The following is a 22,564-nucleotide window of genomic DNA, read 5'->3' as shown; positions in this document are numbered from 1 at the left end:
TATATATATATATATATATATATATATAAAAAACTATATATATATATATATATATAGTTTTTTAGGCTTTGGGGTTTAAGGAGGGCTGATAAGTTTGCATGTATTATTGCATTTTAATTTTGCTAAAGATAATGAAAATATACAATATAATATAATAAAATATAATAATGTTTGTTCTAAAATGCAGACATCCTAAAAAAAAAAAAAAAACATCACATCATCCATTTTGTGCAATTAAAGCCAACCAGCACAGCTCAGTGTTTGCGTGGCAATAGAAGTCAGGTTGGCATGGCAGGGCTGGACAATATGGCTCCACAACAAACAATGGAGTAACACCTGCTTCCTCCCTGCTACACGTACTGTAAGATATGTCTTCATGGTTTAATATTTATATATGTGCTAGTCAGTTTACTGTGAGGTTGAGGTGTTACCGAGATAGTTAAACATATCTGAAGAAGAAAAAAAGTCAGAATGGCGAAAAAAGTCAGCTGTATACAGCTTTTCTGACTTTTTTCTTCTTTTGTTTTAACTGCTGAACACTTCATGTAACTAACGACTAGTTAGCAAATGAGCAGAGAATAGCTTGCTGAAGTAAATAATGGAAATAGATAACATTAACCCAGCTAAACAGAAATTGTTAGCTAAACATAATGGATAATCAGTTAAAAAGTTAGCTAAAAGTAACGTATAAACAGTTGAAATTGTTAGCTAAACATAATGGATTATCAGTTAAAATGTTAGTTTAAAGTAATGTATAAACAGTTGAAATTGTTAGCTAAACATAATGGATTATCAGTTAAAATGTTAGTTTAAAGTAATGTATAAACAGTTGAAATTGTTAGCTAATTGTAATGGATAAACAGTAAAAAAGTTGGCTTAAAGTAATGAATACAGTTGAAATTGTTAGCTAGCTTAAACTTAATGGCTAACGGTTTATAAAGTTAGCTAAAATGAATGGCTATAACATATGAGCTAGCTAGCTAGTTAGCTAAAAGTTATGGATAAACACTTAGCTTAAAGCTGCAGTTGGTAGAAAGCAAACAGTTAGAGAAGAGGGACCTCTTCCTCTATTTTACTTAGCAACTACTTTCGATGGAAAGTACATAGAGCCTGCTCGGGAAGTTGCTAAATGTCGCATCTTGCGCTAATTAGCTTTTTCTTGACGCCATTTTGTCGTGTTTGCACCGTGCACCGATCTATCACAGCCATGAATGATTTTCACCCTGTTTAGTTCCGGGATATAAGCGCCAGTGTCTGTTTTTCACGCTTGCAACTCTACTATTCGGTGTCCACATATTTTAATAGTTAGTAATTAGTATTTTAATAGAACCAAATTCCCAATAAAGCTGTTCTAATTCACATATCTTTCTGCTTCTGTTGTCAGACAACGGAACAAGTATGAAAAAGTGAGTGAAGTGTGGCCCCTTCACACTAAATGTTAACCAGTAGAAAAGTTTTTTTCCAAGCTGCTGCCTTGGACTCTGCTAAAATCATGTTTTTGTAACTGCTACATCATCTGACAAAATTCACCATTTGAAATACAATATGCTGTGAAATTACAATTGCATTTTTGCTCAATGTCGCCAAAATAAATTGCCTATAACAGCTTTAAGGTAATGAAGCTTCAAGTAATGGATGGTAAGTGGGTGAAACTTAGCTTCTACAGCTCGTTGTACAAATACATCCATGACCAAACCAAACCAATTTAACTGGAAGAAGAAGAACAAATTGCAGCAATATCCACTTTTATTTAGTTCAAAATGATTTTTTTCAGATGCATTTTCTTCCTTCCAGTCCTAATATTGCATAAATGCTTCCCGGAAAGGCATTTTCCTGTTTTGACGGGCACAGGTGACCCCAGTTTTCCAGTTGTGTCACTACATTATTCAACACTGCATTGACACATCTGCCACAGCTGGGCACAATCACAGCTTCCCTATGGACATCAACATCCTGGAAGCCAAATATACTTAGGAAGAAAAATGTTTGTCTTATGGCAATCTTAAGCAAAATGTTTCTTGTAAAGCCAATCACAATAGGTGTTTAAAACAGGCCCTGCCTTGGAATAATGTATGTAATTACCCCTTAATTTCCAAAATTGTCCATTTCATTAAGTAGTCAGTGTGGTTTTACTTGTGTGTAATCCCATGCGTTTTCTCCCTAACCCCATGTGATTTCTAGTAAGCAAATTCCAAAAATGTGTATTTTGTTTGTAACTTGGTGTGTTTTTTATGTGCTTTTAATTGATTATTTTACTTGACCTGACTGACCTGTAGAGTCTTTACTTTAAAAACAACAAAAAAACTTACATACTTTGTTTTTGCTTGCCAGTTAGACCAGTAAGGGAAGTTGTCCTTTTGTAAGATTCATTTCCATCCCACTTTGAGTCATTCAAAAATGTGGTGTCAGCAGCAGATTTTAAGACCATAGTAGAGAAGTAGAAGAAGTAGAAGTCGCGGCTGCTGTTTTTTCAACCAGCTCGTCTCCGGTCTGTTCACACAGTCTGTGACTCACTGCTTTCAGTAGGAAGTGGCAGGCTGTATTTTCTGCCCTGACGTCTTTGCTGTGGACATTTCTGTTTAAATTGTCTCTTGAGGGTAACTATAAAGAATATTAAGTGTTAGCAATAACAGGAAGTTTGGACTATTGAAGAGACTTAATTTGTTGGTTTACCGGAACACAATAATAGGGTGTAATTCTTGTTTTTATTTCTGGACTTCCTGTCGGGTTTATCTCCTGAATCTTTCTGTGGATGTTGTGATGCCTCTGCAGAAGATGATGACGAAGATGGAGCAGAGCTCTTGCACTGAGGATCGGATCCAGCATGTCCTGGAGCGTTGCCTCTGTGGCCTGGGCCTCAACACTCCTGACAAGCAACTCTGGAACGGTAAGACCCGATCCCATACCTGTCCAACACAGTACAAAAACAAAGCTGAAGATTTAACACAACTTGGGCCCTTAATTTACACCAGAAATATACTTGTGGTAGGTGGAGATTTCTCAAAATGTTGAAAACAGTTTGTACATGTCCTGGCTGCTGCTGTTGTTCTTCACTAAAAGTATTGAGTTTAAATACTGATTAGATGTTTAATCAGTTAAACCATCAAAACACACACCCAGCAAACCAATTGGGAACACATTGTCCAACTTATAGAGACAAAAGGGAACTGAAAGGGGTGACACAGAATGTGGAGTGACAGACAGTGTGGAGGAGTATCATGTTGTTTGATTTTGAAAGAATTACTGAAATAAATGAGTTCAGACAACACTGGACAAGGGAAAGTCGATTAATCTTTTTGCCTTTAGCTCAGCGTCTTTCTGAAGATTCATTGATAAAATGTTTCTACAAAGCATATTTAATGCCTGTCATCAGGATGACACCTAAAAGGAGAAATAAGTTGTGTTTTTCTGTCTGTCTGTGCAGCCGGGCTGTGCATAAGCCGCTGGTGTTTGGAGGAACTTGTGAAAAGAGATCCGCACAACTTCCTCATCCTTTTGCTGAAAATACTGAGGAAAACAAAGGAGGTCACAAGCTAACAAACAACAACAACATCATCATTTTCCAAAAGTGTATTATGACGAATGACAGCGTGTTTCAATTCAAGGTTTTTTACTATTTTTTGGCAGGTGCTAGAGCAGTGTCGGTATGAGCTGGTGGTGCCCCTCACTCTCCTGTTCTCTTCAACCCTCCTAAAGGTGAGTGGGTGCATGTTATAAACAGGAGAGGAACACACACAGACTCCCAGTTTGTTCTGTACTCTCTATTTCACCTGGTTACTTGTTTTTTCTCAGCTGTGGTGAATGAAGGATTCAGATTGTTTACTTAAGTAAAATTAATAATAACATGCTGTGAAAATACTCTCTTAGTAGTAAACGTCCTGCATTGGAAATGAATTTAAGTAAAAGTATGGAAGCAACAAGAAAATGTACTTAGAAAATTTTAGATTAAAGGTACTCAATGCAGAAAATCCAAAAGCTAAGTGTTTATTCGGCTAATGATTTCAGCTGTGGGCCTAAATATTGTCGGGTAGTTTAATTTATAATACAACATCATATTTTGGAGACTGAGTTTTGTGTGCAAACATTTTTATTTGTAAAGTAACTAAAGTTTAATCAGAATTAATTTAGTTGACTTGAGTAAAAAGTACAGTACTTTGCTCCAAAAAAGGAACTGAAGTAGAAGTAGAAAGTAGCATGATAAGAAAAGCTTTACCCCAAATGTATTCTTAAGTACAGTAGATGAGTAACTGTACTTAGTTACCTTCCACCTCTGTTTCTCAGGCTCCTCATGTGGCTCCAGAAGTGCTCCAGGAGGCCCACCGGTTGTTTCACAGTTTCCTGGCCTGGCCGGAGCCGTGCAGCTCTGCCAGCAAACGCCTCCTGAACATCATCCAGCAGGAGCTCCGAGCACCAGGTAGCACTGACGCTCGTACACCGTCACGAAGAAAGCCCAATGTCACCTCACTGCTAGACTTCTGGGATTACTCCAGATGTCCTTCTTTGCGGCCGGATGTCCGTCACGTTCCACTTTCTTTGTGTTGTATTTCTAACCTTTGATTGATTTCAGAGGACTACGGTTACCTGGTCCTCAAATCTCTGCAGGGTAAATCCAGACAGCTAGGCTATACTATCTGTCTAACTTTTGAACGTACATATGTTCCACCAAAACACGTTCATTCCCGAGGATATTTTGTAGCGGCGTCATGGCACTCTGTCCTGCACTCAGCCAAGACGTTTAACGATTGGTTTAAAGAAATGCCAATAAACCAGAACACGTTTTTCTCCCATCCCACATTCCCACATAGAATCACACATTAGAGTGTAGTTGCTATCCCAACCTCTGAACGTCCTGTCTCCCTGAAGGTGTATTTTAACTCATGCTGGAGGCGTTAAGTTTAGCTGCACCTTTGAGGTAAACAAGGATATTGCGGGCACATTAATATCTTATCTCAGACTAAATGTGTTACATGTTTCTTTCTTTATAGCATTGGCAGGGTGAGCAACACTGACTTAAGTGCGTTTTATGGTAGACGCAGCCAAGGTGGCGCGCGCATATGTGACGTCATGGGATCGACATAACTATTTATACCTGTGCTGGTGCTTGCAACACAGTTGCAGTCTTCACCTGAACAGAGGTTCCGGCTTTTATCTTTCTACAGACTACAATGCCATTAATGCTTCGATTTGATTCAATGACCTACTTGGTCGGATCAATTCTTTCATTCACCATAAAAAAACTCAGATCCAGTAAATTCACTCCAGTAAGAGAGACTTGCAGTCACTCTTAACTTTAGAGTCCTGCCATCCATTTGCTCAGGAGCTTGTTCATGCTCCCTGTTTCCGCTTTGCAAACCAAGGCGCGCGCCAGCTTGGCTGCAGCTACTGTAAATCAGCCAATATACAACTGTTACGTCTCCTGTCATCTATGGAGGCACAAAGCTGAAGTACTCTTCTGCCTGGAAAGGTGATGAGGTTATGTTGGACACTGACCTGAATGAGACCAGGTACCACTGTCTCAGTTTACATAGCAGGAGTTTGTAAGCTGGAAAGGGGGTACTCATGGAAAGATTATAAGACAATGGGCACCCAAACTCAAAGACTCTCTAAGAGTCTTTGAGTCATTTTGCATCCCTTTGTATATCTTCTTTTGTGCTGGTTTCGCATCTAGTTGCATCCCTTTGTAGTAACTTTTTGGTCTGGTTTATGATTTACAGTATTTGTGGAGGTTAAACATTTCTATGTGGTCTTGTGTCTTTCTTTGTAGGGCTTTTTGGGTTGTTAGTGGTCTTTTTGTGTCTCTTTGTGGCTGTTTTCCGTCTTTTTCCGTTGGTTTTGCATCTATTTTTAATCACCTTGCGTCTCTTAATAGTAGTTTTGGGTCTCTTTGTAGTCATTTTGCGTCTGCTTGAAGTTGTTTTGGAACTATTTTAGTCGTTTTTTGCACCTTCTTGTTATCATTTTGTGGTTGTCTTCTGTCTTTGTGGGGGCTTCACATCTATTTTAATGCATTTTAAGTTTGTAGTCATTCTGTTGTGTTTGTAGTTGGTATGAGTACATTTTTGATAGCTTTTTGTCTAATTTTAGTCCATTAGCGTCTCTTTTTGGTCGTTTAGCATCTCTGTAGTCGTTTAGCCTCTCTGTACTCAGTAGTTTTTTGTGTATGTGATGATGAAGGGGCGCATCTAAAATAAAAGGCTTAGGCATTCTTCATGTGTCAGTGTGACCATATGGGGGCAGTGTTTACCCACTTACAAATACTATACTAAACTGTCTGCCACCTGTTGTTTCAGGCATTTCATTTCAAAGACTGGTTCGGACAGAGCAGGGTATTTCCCCTGAGATTCACTCCAAAACAATGTAAGTTTATTCACACTTTAATGTTGGTTGATAAAACAAGCTAAACATGGCTACTTTTTAACACACCTTAAACTCTTTATGGCACTTCAAAAATGTGTGGGTGTTTGTGTGTGTGTTTGCGTGTGTGTGATCAGGACGGTGCTGTTAGTGAGCCCAGATGAGGACGTCCCTCCAGAGGTCCAGTCTGTCTCAGAGCAGCTGCGCTGCGCCGCGCCCTCCAGCAGAGACGTTGCCATCCTCCTCATTCTGCACGGCTTCCACGCAACACTGGGCACCGATAGCGACCCGCAGGCGCTCCATGCTGCCCTGCAGGTGACCCACCAAATGGGATTTGGATGCAGACTTCCTTTTTTTTATTCTTTTTTATTCTTTCCTAGGACAGAAACATTGTCTCAGCTGTGGCGGGTTCAGTAGAGTTTTATTCACTGCACAGTGGAGACAGAAGTTCATGGGAAGCTGTAGGATTCTCTCTGACCCAAAGGAGTCTCAGGCCAGGGTTTTCAGAATTAGAATTATAAATAACTTTATTGCCAAATACGTTTTTTACACATACAAAAAATTTGTTTAGGTATTGTAGGTGCATGGTCATATTGTTTCAGCATAGTCAAAATATACAGAACAGCAGGAATTGGATCAGGGAACAGGAAAGAGAAAAGATCTGCATGATTAATAATGAGGATAATATGGAAATATTATAATAATTTTATAAGGAACATATGCAATAACGTTATTGCATATTGTATATTGCGATAAAAATATTCCAATCAGGAGAGACTTTGAAGTTAAGATTTATTGTACGTATGCATGATATGACATGTACAGCTGTTCAGTTTAGAAGAGAGAGCGAGAATGTGATTTTACTTTGTAGTTTAGAAGTCTTCCTGCAAGAATTTACGTCAAGCTCCATTAGCATATTAAGAGGAGACTAAAACTTTTAGGCAGTTCATTTTCTTCCACACTTCCTAACACAAACCCTCCTTATGTTTGGCCAGACAAAGCACCCTGAGGAGCTGGAGCAGCTCATGGAGGCCGTGACCGACCGAATGGAGACAGCCGCCTCTACAGCCGGTCTCAGCGCAGCCAGACAAGGTCTAGTACACAGCATGGAGAGGCTCAGGGAAAGCATTGTGGTTCCTTCTCCCGCTGATGGCTGCCTAGATACTGGTGAGACAGAAACACATGAACATAATGTATGCTTATGTTTAATGCATGTTTACAGTATGTTTGTTGTGTTAATGTGGGATAGGTGATGCCATTTTTTGTTCTCTCTAGGCTACTGCTCGAGGCAAATTTCTCCTATAGTAGATAATAAAGGCTAATCTTATCTTATCTTAATGTGTCAAAAAAGCGATGCTTGGTACCTTTGGTGTTTTGTTTATTGAAAAAAGTCACCTCTGGCTTCTTATTTAGACGCTTATGGTCTTGAATATTGGCCTTACTTTTTGACGATCTGGACGTACGTTTAACTGACAAGCGGCAGAAGCTCAAGACAGTTAGGTTTTTGGAAAAGATGGCATGTGGGGTTACAAATTGTAGGTTTCAGTGACACGCAACTAAAACGCAAAGTTCAATAAATGCAACATCGTTGTAACTCTAAATGAGTAATTGTGTTAAATAATTGTGATTTCAATGTTGACCAAAATAATTGTGATTATGTTTTGTTTTGTTTTTTCATAATCAAGCAGCATGTGTGCATGGACAATGTGTTGTCTGCATCCAGAATTACTTCAAAAGGGACAATGCAACTAGAAAAGAAGGAGATTGTTCTATTTATTGCTTCCTTACATTGAGTGTGATCTCCTCTCATTAGGGGCTGTGGAGACTTCCATGCTGCCCTTCCCCAAATGTCAAACATGCTCTTGGGAAAACGACAACTTTGGTAATTAGTTCAATTTTTAAAAACACCTGCATTATTTACCAGAGATGTGTCTTGAACTTAAAAAAAAAAAAACTCTTCTATGTTCTCAAATCATCTACACATTCTTGCAGATGTTCTGAACGGCATTCTGGAGTCCAACCTGGACCCCCCTCCAGACTGTTTCCTCAAAACAGAAGTGGATGAGGACGATAACTATGACACCAGCGTGGATGAGGAAGACGAGTTGGAGGGGAACAAAGTGCACGACGGGCTTCAGAACCACCGCGTCTCCAGCGCATCTTCTTCCTCGAGGGACTCCGGCTACTCGCTCTTCTCCAGCTGGTCCGCCGTCTCCACGCTGTCTGGCTCGTCGGGGGTGGAGAGCGACTTCAGCGAGGAAGCAACACACAAGGACACGGAGGACGAACAAAGCAGCCAACCAAAGCTTAGGAAGAAACCCAAAAAGAAGTCCAGATCCATCTTAGGCGTTGAGCGTTTCTCGTCGCTTTTCAAGAGCCCCCGTAGCCCGAGCGTTTGCCGGCGGGTCCAGAGCATGGGCTACCGTGAAGACTTCATCAAAGACGATCACAGAACTGGCTCGCAGCTCAAATACTCAACGACCATGTCTAGACACGTTCAATCTCTGCATGCGTCCACTGCCACCCTGGACCCCCTTGCCCCAAGGAAGCACGTGTGCGTTCGCAGGAGGCCGATCCTGAGCTGCCACGAAGTCGATGTAACGGAGGCGCCAACCCTGCTCAAAGTGGTGGTGTTCGGAGGCGACAGAGAAGCCGGAAGGCTGGCCAGGGCGTACAACGACCTGCAGCAGAGAGAGAGCAAATTCCCCCGACTGACCAAGACGTGCAAACTGCAGTTTTACCTTGTTCCCACCAAAAGGAGAATGATAGCAGTCCCGGGAGGAGGACACACAACAACTGAGGGGCCGATGGGAAGTTCAACCAAAGCTGCTGCCGCTGTGGTGAGAACATCTGTCTGTGTTGCAAGTTTTTACCTCTATATGTCATACCGTAGATGAGTGTTTCTCAAAAGGGGCTACGCGTCCACCTAGGGAAGGGCTGGGCAATATATCAATATTATATCGTCACCGACATATGAAGCTGGATATCATTTTACATTTTGGATATCGTGATATGACACGTGTTAGCTTTTCCTGGATTTAAAGCCTGCATTACAGTAAAGTTACATCATTTTCTGCACAGACTTAGCCTTCTAGCTGTTCTAATATTTGCCGTTACCGACTTAGCCATATTGTAATTCTGGAGCCAGAGTCTGCACAGTAGTGATCGGGCAGTGGAGCCGCGGTAATGAAGGTCCTCCATTAGTCAATCATGACGTTGATGAAATGTTATTCATGTATATTTGTTTGGATTATTGAGGAACGATCACCTTTTATTCTCTCATTGTGATAGGAGTCTAATGGCGGCGTACTGGATGACAGCTCCACTGATATCGCCCAGATGTTGGGCTTGATCGACCCCTGGTACGAGCAGAACGTCCTCAGCCTGCTCAGCCTGTCCTCAGACGTCCTTTGTCAGGTACCTTCCATACTGCCCCCTTTCTCAGATCCATGTCTTCCGGCACCTAATTGACTCTCGGCAACAAAAAGTATTTCTAGATTTAGCAATGATGTAATCTATATGGACAACGTTGCATTCAGTTTTAAACTCCAGTTGGTTTCTGAGGACTGCTCCTTAGATCTCTGCAGGGTAAATCCAGACAACTAGCTAGACTATCTGTCCAATCTGAGTTTAAAAAAAACAACTGAACCAACTTTCGAATGTACACATCCTACATCAAAACAACTTCCTTCCCGAAGCGGTTTTGCAGAGGCTCCGTTGCTCCGTCAGGAACTTGACACCACCCAAAAGACTGTGACTGGTTTAAAGAAACGCCAATAAACCAGAGCACATTTTTCTCCCATCTCAAAATACTGTGTGGACTAGCCAGCCCCTCCTCCGCAGCGCTGAGGAGGAAGGTCTGGCAATGCAAGACTAGCAATAACGTAACAGAAAACTGCTTGTTTCACCTAAATGTCTTCTTCTTAGGGACTTTATGGAAATTATTAATAGGGGCAGAGGAGTTAGAGAAGAGGAGGGTTCTTTTATGTCCAGGAGAAGAGAGACACTACATTTATTCCATTGCACCTTAGACCCTTAATAATTCTAACAAAATGTATTTGTGAAAAAGACTTTTCTTCATCTAGCTAAAGTCTACCCCATCAGAAAGTTGATATTTTGCCCTTTCAGAGATGAAAATGCTGATTCTGTACACCTCACACCAGGTGTTGGTTTGGTAAAAGCTGTGTAGTGATGTAACTGTGTGCACATTATTCCCTCATTACAATTTAAATTGTCTGAAATCTCTATGAACCAGACGGCTTGTAAGGAAGGTGATGAGTCAGTAAGCAGTAGCAGCGTGGAGCGACTCACCCTGCTGGCCGACATGGTGCTTTACTACTGCCGACATGCAGACCAGCCGGTTCTGGTGCAGCTCTACCAGGCCGAGGTGAGTGGAGCAGCACGCACACATTGTCAAAAGTAAACGCCAAAAGTCAGCCACATCAGAACACACTTCCCTGCATTAACGGGTGTTTCTGTTGAAAAATCATAATCCCACACACACAAAAACACACATACAACAGTAAATACCTGATACATTTTTTTGGTTTCAGCTGACCCTAGCTGGAGGAGAGAAGAGAAGGGAAGTCTTTATTCACTCTCTGGAGCTCGGGCACACTGCTGGGACCAGAGCTGTTAAAGCCATGGGTGAGTAGTCTGGATCAACATAAGTACATTTCCAGGATAACACCTCACATGCAGGAGGTCTGCTCTCTCTGTGTTGCCGTTCTCTGAGTCCCTTTGCTTCGGGAAACAACAACAACCTTCGGACTAGCGAGCTACACACTGAAAATGTCAGGTTTTGAAGAAATTTGGAACGTGCAACAAAGCAGACAAAAGACAACAGACAAAAACCTATATTTAGTATATTAAAATTAACAAAAAATAATTTGAGCCAATTTGTATTTTGGGGGTTTAGGATGCAAATGAGGGTTTTCCCCCAGATTTATACATCAAACTATTTTACACATGATTGTAGTGCATCTTAACATTTAAACAACAATAGGCTAGTTCAACTAAACCAAATTGCCTCAACAGCAACTTACTAGGAATAATTAAAGAAAACCACAAACAAGGTCCTGGTTTTATACTCATGGCAAACTAGCCCCCAACTTGTTAGGACCGGGAATCCAAAATATAAAGGAGTTGGTACATTAACATACACCTGGAAATACGGAAAGTCAAAGCATTTAAAAAAACAAAAACAAACATTTGCAAGACAAATACAGGGCCCAGACCAGTAAAATGAATATTCCAGCACCACATAAACAAGCCTGAAATCATGTTTCATTTTATTGTGACATGTTACATTAACATACACTCATCTGAAATCAGCCATAGTCCGCATTTTTACGCGGGGGGCAATTTATTTTGCTGCATAAATTGCAGATTTCCATGCAAAATAATGCGGGGCTTGCATGATTTCATAACCCCCTGATTTTTGTTGCAAAAACTCACAAATATTTTAGCTCCTTTTATATTTTTGGATTGGCCACCACGTAAACACCCCGTGATTCATAGCCTGGCGTAAACGATAATTAAAAAAAAAAACATCCCCAGATTTCATGTTGATCATTTAATAATAATGTCGCCTATGTCTGGTACACAGATGTTGGCACACAGTTTTGGAACAGTGACCAGTCTTAATTTAAATATCTTTATTAAAAAAATATATATATCTGAACGACTAAAGAATACTTGTTTTCCTCACTGTAAATAATGTCATGCTTCATTTAACTGGACTTTTATTTTGAAGGAATTATTATCATCATTGTACTTATTTTATTTTGGAGAAGACTGAGATTTATAGAAGGGTTAGAATGTGTGACATCACACATTCATTGATGATACTGATGTCGAAGGTTTGGTGTGATGTCACAAGCGTGTGACATCACTTTTCTTTTGATGAAGTTCTGTGGCTTTGAACACAGAGCCTGTATCTTACTGAGAGACACACACCCTTTCACTTGAACCCTGTCCTTCATTAAGATACACATCTTTTTTGTCACAGAGCTCAAAACTGAAAACACTTTTCTAAACTGCAATACTAGCAGTACTATTACCAAATACTCCAGTACCGCAAGAAATATTGTTAAAATATCTTCAAAAATATTTTTTTTGGGGCTATCATGGCAACCTGCGCACAGCTCGAGGACCTTAAAAGGACCCTTCTGGAGGTCCGAAACCAAAAGGAGGAGTTGGTCTCAGTTAATGCTGGCCTGGTGGAGGAGAAGGGGGAAATCCTCAAGGCTCTACAGTCAGAAAAATCCATGAGGAAAAACCAGAAGAAGGAGATGATCCAGAGCAAGGCCAAGTGGCAAAAAAAAGTGTCGGCTCTGGAAGATAGGGTGAGGAGCGAGAGGGCTGCAAAGGAGGAGATCTCCGAGATAGAGGAGGAGCTGGAAAGGATGAGCAGAGAGACGGAGGCCGAGTGGGACAGCAGGGAGGCTCAAATGAAGGAAGAGATGAAGATCCTCCAGCAGCAAAACACAGAGCTCAACCTCAGTCTGACGGAGAGGCAGAAGGAGAACAGAGAGATGGAGGACGAGTGCCTGGTGGAGGAGAAGGGGAAAATCCTCAAGGCTCTACAGTCCGAAAGATCCATGAGGAAAGACCTGAAGAAGGACCAGAAGCTCAAGGATGAAGAGATCCGCCTTCTTAAGGAAAGGTTAGCCCAAGACAACAACCTCAAGGAGTCAGTCAGACGCCACTGGAGCTCAGAGTTAAACCGGTTCAATGGATCCATTAAAGAGGAGGACAAGAGCAGGAGACAGGCCTGGCAGGACGAGGTCAACGGCCTTAAATTGAAAAATAAGGATCTGACGATGAAAACTGAGGATCTGACAATGGAAACCGAGGATCTGACAATGAAAAACGAGTATCTGATGAAGAAAAATAAGGATATGACGATGAAAATTAAGAATTTAATGGAGTTAGACCGACTTTGGGAAAAAAGCTTAATTGTGAAAACGCAGCAGGAAGTCATCGAGCTCAAAATTGCACAAGAAGCCTACGACAAGGAGTTGAGCCGGGTCGTTGTGGAAAAGGACGACCAGATCAACAAGATATTAACCGAAAATAAGGCGCTGGAAACTGAGACGTCGGCGTGTGTCGCCAAGCTAGAAAAGATAGAGAGCGAGATGATCCAGAGCAAGGCCAAGTGGCAAATAAAAGTGGCAGCTCTGGAAGATCAGGTGCAGCGTGAGACAGCTGCAAAGGAGGAGATCTCCGAGATAGCGGAGGAGCTGGAAAGGAAGAACAGAGCGATGGAGGCCGAGTGGGACAGCAAGGTGGCTCAAATGGAGGAAAACGTGAAGATCCTCCAACAGCAAAACAACAACCTCAGCCTCAGTCTGACGGAGCTGCAGAAGAAGAACAGGGAGACGGAGAACGAGTGGCACCTCAAGGTGGCTCAAAGGAAGGAAGAGATGGAGAACCTCACCCGGCAAAACACCGAACTCGGCCTCAGTCTGACGGAGCTGCAGAAGAAGAACAGAGTGACGGAGAACGAGTGGCACCTCAAGGTGGCTCAAAGGGAGGAAGAGATGGAGAACCTCACCCGGCAAAACACCGAGCTCCGGGTTCTTCAAATCAGCCTCCAGGAGCTCGCCCAGAAAACCGACAAGGAGAAGGCCAAGATGAAAAGAAAGGAAAAGATGGCAAAGGAGGAGGAGTTAAAAAGACAGAGGAAAGAAAAGGAGGAGATGGAGAAGAGAGACAAGAAGGAGAGGAAGGAGGAAGCAGAGAGAGAGAAGAAAATGAAAAAGGAAAATGAGAAGAGAGAGATGGAGGAATTGAAACGACTGAAAAAAGAAGAAGAGGAGAAGGAGAAGAGAGACAAGAAAGAGAGGAAGGAGGAAGCAGAGAGAGAGAAGAAGGTGAAAATGGAAAATGAGAAGAGGGAGAAGGAGGAATTGAAGCGACTGAAAAAAGAAGAGAAGGAGAAGAGAGACAAGATAGAGAGGAAGGAGGAATTGAATTCCCCACCTATCACCCTCAGCCGCTAGACTTTACTCTAAAGTCTGGGATAAAGTCTTGTGTGAACTGGACATTATCCATCCATCCATCCATCCATCCATCCATCCATCCATCCATCCATCCATCCATCCATCCATCCATCCATCCATCCATCCATCCTCTTCTGAGGAGACAGGGCAGTACTCCGGGGGATCCGGTTTATTGCCGTACTCCAAAGACCTGCAGGTTCAGCTGTAGAAGTGGAGGGTGACTCCGGGTGATCCGGTAGTCCTGACACAACAGATACAAGATTGAAATAAAACAAAAAATATTTAAAAAAATATATATTATAAAAAAATTAATTCCTCATCCGTCTTTTTGTCTTTAAAAAATACGGCGTTTTACAGCTGGTAAAAGTGTGTTTTGCAGAATTGGAAATCCGAGTTTCCTCCATCGCAGAGCCAAAGGTTAAAGGGACTAGACAATTCTGCAGAGATTTTTTTAGATTGTGCCTGCTACTTGGTGCACATCCGAATATCAATAAAACCAAAAATAATAACAGTGTTGCATGTTTGAACCCTTCAGAGACCTTTTACATATACACATACATATGTACATATACATATACCACACACATATACACACACACACACACACACAAAGACACAGACACATACACACACAAAGACACAAACACAGAGACACACACAGACACACACACACACACACAGATATACACACACAGACACATACACACACACACAGATACAAACACAGAGACACACACACACACACACACAGACACACACACACACACAGACACACACACACACATGTGCACGCACACACAGACAAACACACACACAAAGATGAATGTAGTGAACTCACCCTTTCAGTTTTTTTGAGTTGTTCCAGCTTTGTCTTAAATATTTTAGTTTTAGACTTTACAACTGCAGTCAGCACAGACGTGACATGAAACTCACATTGGGGCTTTCTGGGCCAGTCTGGGGGGTTTCAGATCGAATCCAGACACACTCAAAGATCAGCGAGTAATCTCACTCGTTGAAGACTAATTCAGATTTTCTTTCAACCTATTTCCACCACCAAACCCAGCAGACTCCATGTAAATAATCACTACTTTTAGCGTGTATAGAGCAGCATATCTCCACCAGACTCCATGTAAATAATCACTACTTTTAGCGTGTATAGAGCAGCATATCTCCACCAGACTCCATGTATTCATTTTATTTCTGATAGAAATGATAGAAATGATTTTGGTAATGATGTACCACAGATCCAGCAAAGCAGGAGGACTAGATGAAGCCAGGTTGGACTAGTTTGCCAAAACGTAAAGGCCATTTGAAGCCTTTCCTCCTACTCATGCAATATTGCTGCAGCGTGTAAAGCATTCAGTCTCCCAGGTAGGCTGCCTCTGGAGTCAAGCAACTGTATGCCAGCCGGTAGTACTGAGTCCTTCTGAGTAGGGATGGGCCGAGAAAGGTGATCAATGGCAGATCTTCTGGACAGAGCTATCACCAATTGTAGAGAGCTGTCAGCAACTGCCCAAATGTAAATGCAATGCAGAATGCCGTGGAAGATGTAAATGCTATCACTTTGGTCTTCACTGTACAGCAGCTATATGTGCCGGGACTAGCAATGTTGGCATACATACATTATAATATCCCACTTAAATACAATGAACACAAATACAATAATGTTATGTGCCTCAAGAAAAGTAAAAAACATAAAACCTCCTGTTACTTTGACATGCTTTAATAATACATTTTTTCTTGGAATTATGTCACATTTCATGCATGTTCTTTCACATTATATACTCTACATACCACTATAGACTCTCAAAACAGAAAATAGATATGTATGTAACATCCTTATAGTCGAAAACATAAGATTTACAAGGTAAAAACCTTGAAATATGTCCCATTAGTAAAATTATGTGGGCAGATATGTGTTTTCCAATGCTGGAAATGCCATTTTGAAAAATCAAGTGGCTAACGTTATTTTTCAAATTCTTGGCCCCAGAGGGATAACCACACCAAATTTGGTGCTTGTATCCACTTGTGAACGATTTTCCCCTTATCTGCCCCACTAATGATGAAGCCAGAGGAGACTACTAGAACTGTTGGGTCCTTGTAAATTCTGGAGTGTGGTCTATCTGTATAGTGTCTTGAGATAACTCTTGTTATGAATTGATACTATAAATAAAATTGAATTGAATTGAATTAATGGCTCCATGGCTGTTGTTGGAGCTGATCGAGGAGATTGGCCATCAAATCCTCTCGGATTACCAATGAACTCTCCCCTCAGATTCACATTGATTTTATTTATTTATTTATTTATTTATTTATTTATTTTTCACAACAAAAGCATTAAGACTGTATTATATGTTTCACAACAAAGATGTGATGGACGATTGCCGAAAACCCCTCAAGGGCCTTAATAAGTTGCAATCTCCATAGAAACAAATTACATTTAACAATTTATATATTATATAAAAAAAAAAAAAACATTGTCAAAACGGATCCCATTGGGTGAGCGTCGCCTCGCTGTCCTTCAGTTCACACCGTACTTGTTCTTCAAGGTTACTGACATAGAAATTAATTTGCGCTTGAATCACTCTGGAGTTAAATTCCATGTTTACCAGTATTTTTTTCTCCTGTTGCAATGTGCACATTTGGATTGTCACAGTCAAATGACTCTGATACTCTGATTTCTTTCTCTTTTTTTACCTGTAGCACTTTGAGATTTATTGATGAAAAGTGCATTATACATAAAATGTATTATTATTATTATTATTATTATAATACAAACTGCTGTCCGAGTGAATTTGTGTCAGAACTAAATTGGGTCTTCAATCCAAATGGTTATTGATTCTGTTGTTGCCATGGGACACTAGCTTGTTTGTGTTTGAATATAGAGTAGGAATGTAATGATTTCTGATGATTCCTAGAATATGGCAGAAAGAACACTTTATGAAATATTGAAACCATCCAGACGGTACCGTACGTACCTGAAACCGCTGATTTAACGGCAGCTCTCTTTTTACACACAGTTTAACAACAAAACGCTGAGTGAACATTACTCTGCAAGGTTGAGGATGACCTCATATAATATTTACACTGCTCTATTAGATACATGTAGATGTCTTGGCAATGAAATACATTTTTTATACATTACATATAGGCTATCTTTCAGGCAGGTGCCTGTGCACTGTCAAAGTCTTCTGGATTAAAATGGAATTACAGGCTGTTTTTACTGTCTCAGATTTTGATCAAACCTTGTATATATCAACAATGTGTCCCAAAACCAAGGCCTGTAAAAATATTTCGGCTCAAAGGTTAGATAGCAAGAAGAGTCTACTTAGACAGTGATATATTTTGAAAATAAAACTTGTGTTTTGCTGAAATATCTGATCCCTCCGCTTTTACGAAACACCATTTTGGCTTTTCATAGCTTTATGCCTTTTAGTGTGACAAAAACACTAAATATTAATTTTGACTATGTAATGGTATGTAATTAAGGTGGTGAAAGGGGCTGAAAAAATGCTTTAAAATGGACCTTGAACGCGCTTGGAAAGTGCTTGAATTTGACCTTGGAAAAGGTGTACGAACCCTGGAATAATATCTCCAACACTGAACTGTAAAAGAGAACGGGAAGCTTGAGCATCACCAAGGAGATTAAGCACAGACGCCTGACATGGCTAGCACATGTGTTGAGGATGGAGCAGGACCGCATCCCAACAGTCACCTTAAGATGGATACCACCCGGCAAAAGAAAACCTGGGAGGCCCAAAACCACCTGGCGCCGAACTGTGACACAAGAGCTGGAACAGATGAACCTGTCATGGGGAGAGGCCCAACATGCTGCCAGGGACCGAATGCAACGGCGAGTGCTCATTGAAGCTTTGTGTCCCATAGGGGATGAAGAGGAGTAATAATAATTACTATATTAAAAATGTTCCTCCAAAACAAGTTCCTTTAGCCAGACCTTACTGCACAGCACTGTGGAGAGAGAGTTGGCAATATGAGATTACATATTGAAAGACACACTCAGACAGCCACAACAGCTTATAAACAAACATACACACACACACACACACACACACACACACACACACTTATAGTCTAAAGTGTCTTTTTGCAGGTGCTGCCAGCAAAAGGTTTGGAATTGATGAAGAACGGGAGGCTGTCCCTTTAACACTAAGTGTTGCCTACAACAAGGTATTCTTACAGCTTTGACGCTCACCTATTTTCCACAAAAACAAATCCCAACACATATTACAGTTCACAGACAGAGACGTTTTTACATCTGCCTCGTCTTCCTAATTACAGGTGGCTGTTAGCGGGAGGAGCCAGTGGACGCAGACAGAGATGGTTTGCACATCGATCAATCTTTACAAAGCCTGCCGGAAACCTGAGCAGCTAGGTATGTGACAGTGATAGCCCAGTCTTTTGACCACGTGCCAGCACTCATTATCGTTATTGGGTTTCTTTTGTCTGCGTTGTGGTCTCTAACCACATTTAAAATCTTGTCCGTCCAGATTCAAGAATAGAAAGTCTGCAGCTGACAATGACAGAAGTCCTGAAGAGGCAGTGCTCCAAGTCTAAAAAGGGCTACAATCAGGTAAACATGTTGAAATTAAACACTTCAGGCACCCCTTCCTCTCAAAAAACACCCCCTCACCTTCCTCTCCCTCCACATGTTTTCTGGCAGCACATCTCCGTCTCAGAGGTGAAGGTGGACAAGGTGCAAATGAACGGTGAAGACGCTGGGACAACTTTTGCTGTGTGTCTGGATCAGGATGAGAAGAAGTTCATCCAAAGTGTCACCAGGTACACGAGCATCATCAGACATGAAAGTGGAATCAATCTTCTCACCGTAGGCTACATGCTAGGGATGAACCAAATGAAGCGTTGTGAAGCAGTGTCTTTATTTTCTGAGCCTACTGTACAACAATGGGTTAAAAATACACTGAATTGCAATGCATTAGACCTTTTTCTTAAAACCAAGAGCGCCATCTAGTGGGCTCAGACAATAAAGACACTGCTTCACGAAGCTTCATTTGGCCGTCATAACTACATACTACTGCTACGTTTTTTATTTCAAAGAAGCGTTTTAAGACACAAACGATCTCTGTCCACACATGAACCACGCTTCAGTTGTGTCGCAAAAATGGATCTGCACTTTGTTTGAGCTGCAGGTCGGACCCAGGTGCAGTGATTGGGTATCTTCTGTGTCTGCAGGTGTGATGTGTCTCTGTGCTGCAAACCAGGAAGCGGTTCAGACTGGAGGACCTACAAGCCGTCGCCTGGCCAAGTCCAGCCTCTGCACCCGTCCTACTGCTCTCTGCTCTGTCTGCCCATCACCTCCTTTACCGCCTCATTTCCCTGACAAACTTTTTATTACTCTGAAAGAATCCACTGGACGTTTAAACCAAAGCAACACAGGATGCAGATACAGATAGAGAAAAAGGAAGGAGAGAACAGTAAGCAGTAATGGCAAGTGCCTTTTCCACACTTTCCATTTTCAATGAAAGCAGCTGTGCAAAGCATTCTGGTAGCATCGCAGGACTTTGGGTTTGCCCGCTACTCATTTGCATAACAATAAATCTAGCAGTGGCGAAAGAAGGATTCAGGTCCTGAACTTAAAAGGCCCCATGACATGGTGCTCTTTGGATGTTTTTATATAGACCTCAGTGGTCCCCTAATACTGTATCTGAAGTCTCTTTTATATAGACCTTAGTGGTCCCCTAATACTGTATTTGGAGTCTCTTTTATATAGACCTTAGTGGTCCCTAATACTGTATCTGAAGTCTCTTTTATATAGACCTTAGTGGTCCCCTAATACTGTATCTGAAGTCTCTTTTATATAGACCTCAGTGGTCCCCTAATACTGTATTTGGAGTCTCTTTCCCAAAATTCAGCCTTGGTGCATAATTCCAGCCACTAGAGCTGGTCCCACAATGAGCTTTCCTTAGTGTGCGCCATTTCTGAGTCTACAGCTGTTGAGGAGGAGGGTGGGGGGGGCAAGGAGAAGGCTGGGGGTTGTGGCCTTGACCAACTGCCACTTTGCTCGTTTGAAAGCCAGGATGTCTCTCTCTCATTGGTGAGCCAAATTCTCCGGGCGGGCAAAGCAGAGAAGGGGGCAATAACCTTGCCCCTTATGACCTCATAATGAGCAAAAGTCCAGATCGGCCCATCTGAGCTTTCATTTTCATAAAGGTAGAGCAGGATAACCAGGGCTCGGTTTACACCTATCTCCATTTCTAGTCACTGGGGGGCCATGTGCAGGCGGGGACTCATATTAATGTTAAAAAAAATTACATGAAGTCAAATTTTAATGCCATGGGACCTTTAAAGTACTAATACCACACTGTAATTCTATGTTAAAAGTAAACGTCCTGCATTGGATATGTAACTTAAGTAAAAGTATGCAAGTACCATTAGGAAAATGTTTTTAAAGTATGAAAAGTAAAAGTACTCAATGCAGAACAATCCTCCCATTTTTTAGAAAGTGTAAAGGATCCAAACAGTTTTGTGTTTAATGGTTTGATCATTTAAACATGTAGTTCTTTATAATGTTGGATAGTTTCATTTAGTATGAAACATATTTTATAAACTACGTAGTAACTGAAGCTGTCAGATGAATGTAGTGGAGTAAAAAGTACAAGATTTCTCTCTGAAATTTAGCAGAGTAGAAGTTGAATGTGGCATTAACAGAAAAGACTCAAGTACAAGTAGTTTAAATGTGTACTTAAGTACTGTACTTGAGTAAATGTACTTAGTTGGGCGCCTTGGTAGCTCATCCAGTAGAGAGCGTGCCTAAATGCAGGGACTCACTCAGACAGATTGGTCCGCTTCATGTTATTTCCCGCATTAAATGTTCTCAGAAACACATTTCAGTGAACCGTTTCCGTAAAATAAGAGAAAGTTTCCCAACGAGCCGCCGTGTTGGTTCTGTTTTGAAATCCCGGAGCAGAAGCGTTCGTCCAATCAGGTTCAGCCATTGTGATTGTAAGATAAAGTATAGTATATGCAAAGTGATAACTGCTTGTGGAAAGCCCATCAAGCGTTGCATGCTGGGAAGCATAGCGATCCAGTAGACATGTACCATAAGGAGAAGTAGCACACTGCTAATTATAAGAATTATGGTTATTGATCACACATACTTCAGGTTTGTCCAGTAGTTGATGTCGAGGTGTGTCATGGGAAGGAAACAGTGTGTGTCTGTGTGTTTAGAGGAATGTTTTCCTCAGTTCTATTTCTCCTTATCACATCTTAGATTGACTTTAAATGATAATCGCTCCATCTGCAGAGCGAGGCTTGTGGCAACTATCTGCTGTCAGCAGCATGAACCTGAATACTTGATTATGACTACTGCGTATGTTGACGGGGGAAATACTTTTGTTCTTTTTGGAAATATGTTGTAAAATAAGCTATTTATTTTTGAAGCGATAGCTATGAAAACAATTGTTTGAATGTGTCACACACTTGCAATAAAAAATCCAACTTAAGTGAGTTTTGTTGATTCTTTGTTCTCACAGTGTTAGACAGTGACTGGCTCTCCTGAACTTCCTGATACGAGTCGCACCCCCGTCTCACCCACGTGTTGCATGCCGTTATTACTGTATATTAAAGGTAGCAGCAGTGGAGGACATTTATGAAGGGACATATGCAGTCCAGTGATGTTGAGACAGACCGAAGTGTGTTGCAAGAGAATCTGGCAGATTTTCTTTCAGCTTTCCCGGTTGGAGCTCATGTTCTGAGAGTCTGAAAGCAGAAAGATGGTTGGTTCTGTTGGTGAGTACTAACCCGACTCCAAAAACATTGGGACACTGGACAGATTGTGAGTAAAAAAAGAACGGAATAATTTACAAATCTCATAAACTTATATTTCATTCACAATAGAATATAGAGAACATATCAAATGTTGAAAGTGAGACAATTTGAAATGTCATGCCAAATGTTGGCTTACTTAGGATTTCATGAGAGCTACACATCCTAAAAAGTTGAGACAAGTAGCACTAAGAGGCCGGAAAAGTTAAAATTACATACACTTACAATTACAACTACTTTCACTTTATTTAAAAAAAGATCTCACCTGGTAGAGCAGGTACCCACATTAGGTTTACTCCTTATTGTGTTTACATTGTTATATTGTTAGCTGAACACTGTATAGACATTGTTCTTTTTCCTCTGGTATGTTGCTACGCACTTTTTATTTCATAGATATATAT

At 41.1% G+C, this 22,564-nt stretch overlaps 2 protein-coding genes across 8 annotated transcripts in view; both read left to right on the top strand.

Annotated features, from left to right (window-relative positions):
* The window catches only part of LOC117958575 (phosphoinositide 3-kinase regulatory subunit 5-like), a 20,591-nt gene extending 620 nt beyond the window's left edge, over positions 1–19,971 (top strand). The window contains exons 1-19 of one of the 4 annotated variants that reach the window (XM_034895042.1): positions 237–361; positions 2,479–2,597; positions 2,773–2,887; positions 3,425–3,525; positions 3,628–3,696; positions 4,282–4,414; positions 6,291–6,357; positions 6,492–6,669; positions 7,350–7,521; positions 8,168–8,236; positions 8,347–9,194; positions 9,646–9,771; positions 10,610–10,741; positions 10,908–11,001; positions 18,472–18,548; positions 18,660–18,753; positions 18,869–18,951; positions 19,042–19,160; positions 19,572–19,971. In XM_034895042.1, the coding sequence (XP_034750933.1) occupies positions 2,776–2,887; positions 3,425–3,525; positions 3,628–3,696; positions 4,282–4,414; positions 6,291–6,357; positions 6,492–6,669; positions 7,350–7,521; positions 8,168–8,236; positions 8,347–9,194; positions 9,646–9,771; positions 10,610–10,741; positions 10,908–11,001; positions 18,472–18,548; positions 18,660–18,753; positions 18,869–18,951; positions 19,042–19,160; positions 19,572–19,719 (2,622 nt within the window). In that variant the 5' untranslated portion in view covers positions 237–361; positions 2,479–2,597; positions 2,773–2,775 and the 3' untranslated portion in view covers positions 19,720–19,971. The other 3 variants (XM_034895044.1, XM_034895043.1, XM_034895041.1) reach the window with 3 other exon arrangements.
* On the top strand, positions 12,303–14,621 carry LOC117958576 (golgin subfamily A member 6-like protein 22). 4 transcript variants are annotated; one of them, XM_034895048.1, is made up of 6 exons: positions 12,305–12,842; positions 12,924–12,953; positions 13,071–13,406; positions 13,440–13,482; positions 13,645–13,760; positions 13,878–14,617. In XM_034895048.1, exons 1-6 carry the CDS (start codon positions 12,483–12,485, stop codon positions 14,358–14,360), a joined length of 1,368 nt encoding a protein of 455 aa, XP_034750939.1. In that variant the 5' UTR covers positions 12,305–12,482; the 3' UTR covers positions 14,361–14,617. The 4 variants fall into 4 exon arrangements, with proteins under 4 accessions (XP_034750938.1, XP_034750936.1, XP_034750939.1 ...); XM_034895047.1 differs by having other exon boundaries at positions 12,303–12,842; positions 13,071–13,482; positions 13,878–14,621; XM_034895046.1 differs by having other exon boundaries at positions 12,307–12,842; positions 13,645–14,612.
* Positions 19,972–22,564: the final 2,593 nt, after the last annotated feature.

This window comes from Etheostoma cragini, chromosome 15, assembly GCF_013103735.1.
Source record: "Etheostoma cragini isolate CJK2018 chromosome 15, CSU_Ecrag_1.0, whole genome shotgun sequence".
Taxonomy (NCBI): Eukaryota; Metazoa; Chordata; class Actinopteri; order Perciformes; family Percidae; genus Etheostoma; species Etheostoma cragini.
This window is presented reverse-complemented; position numbering and strand designations above follow the sequence as displayed.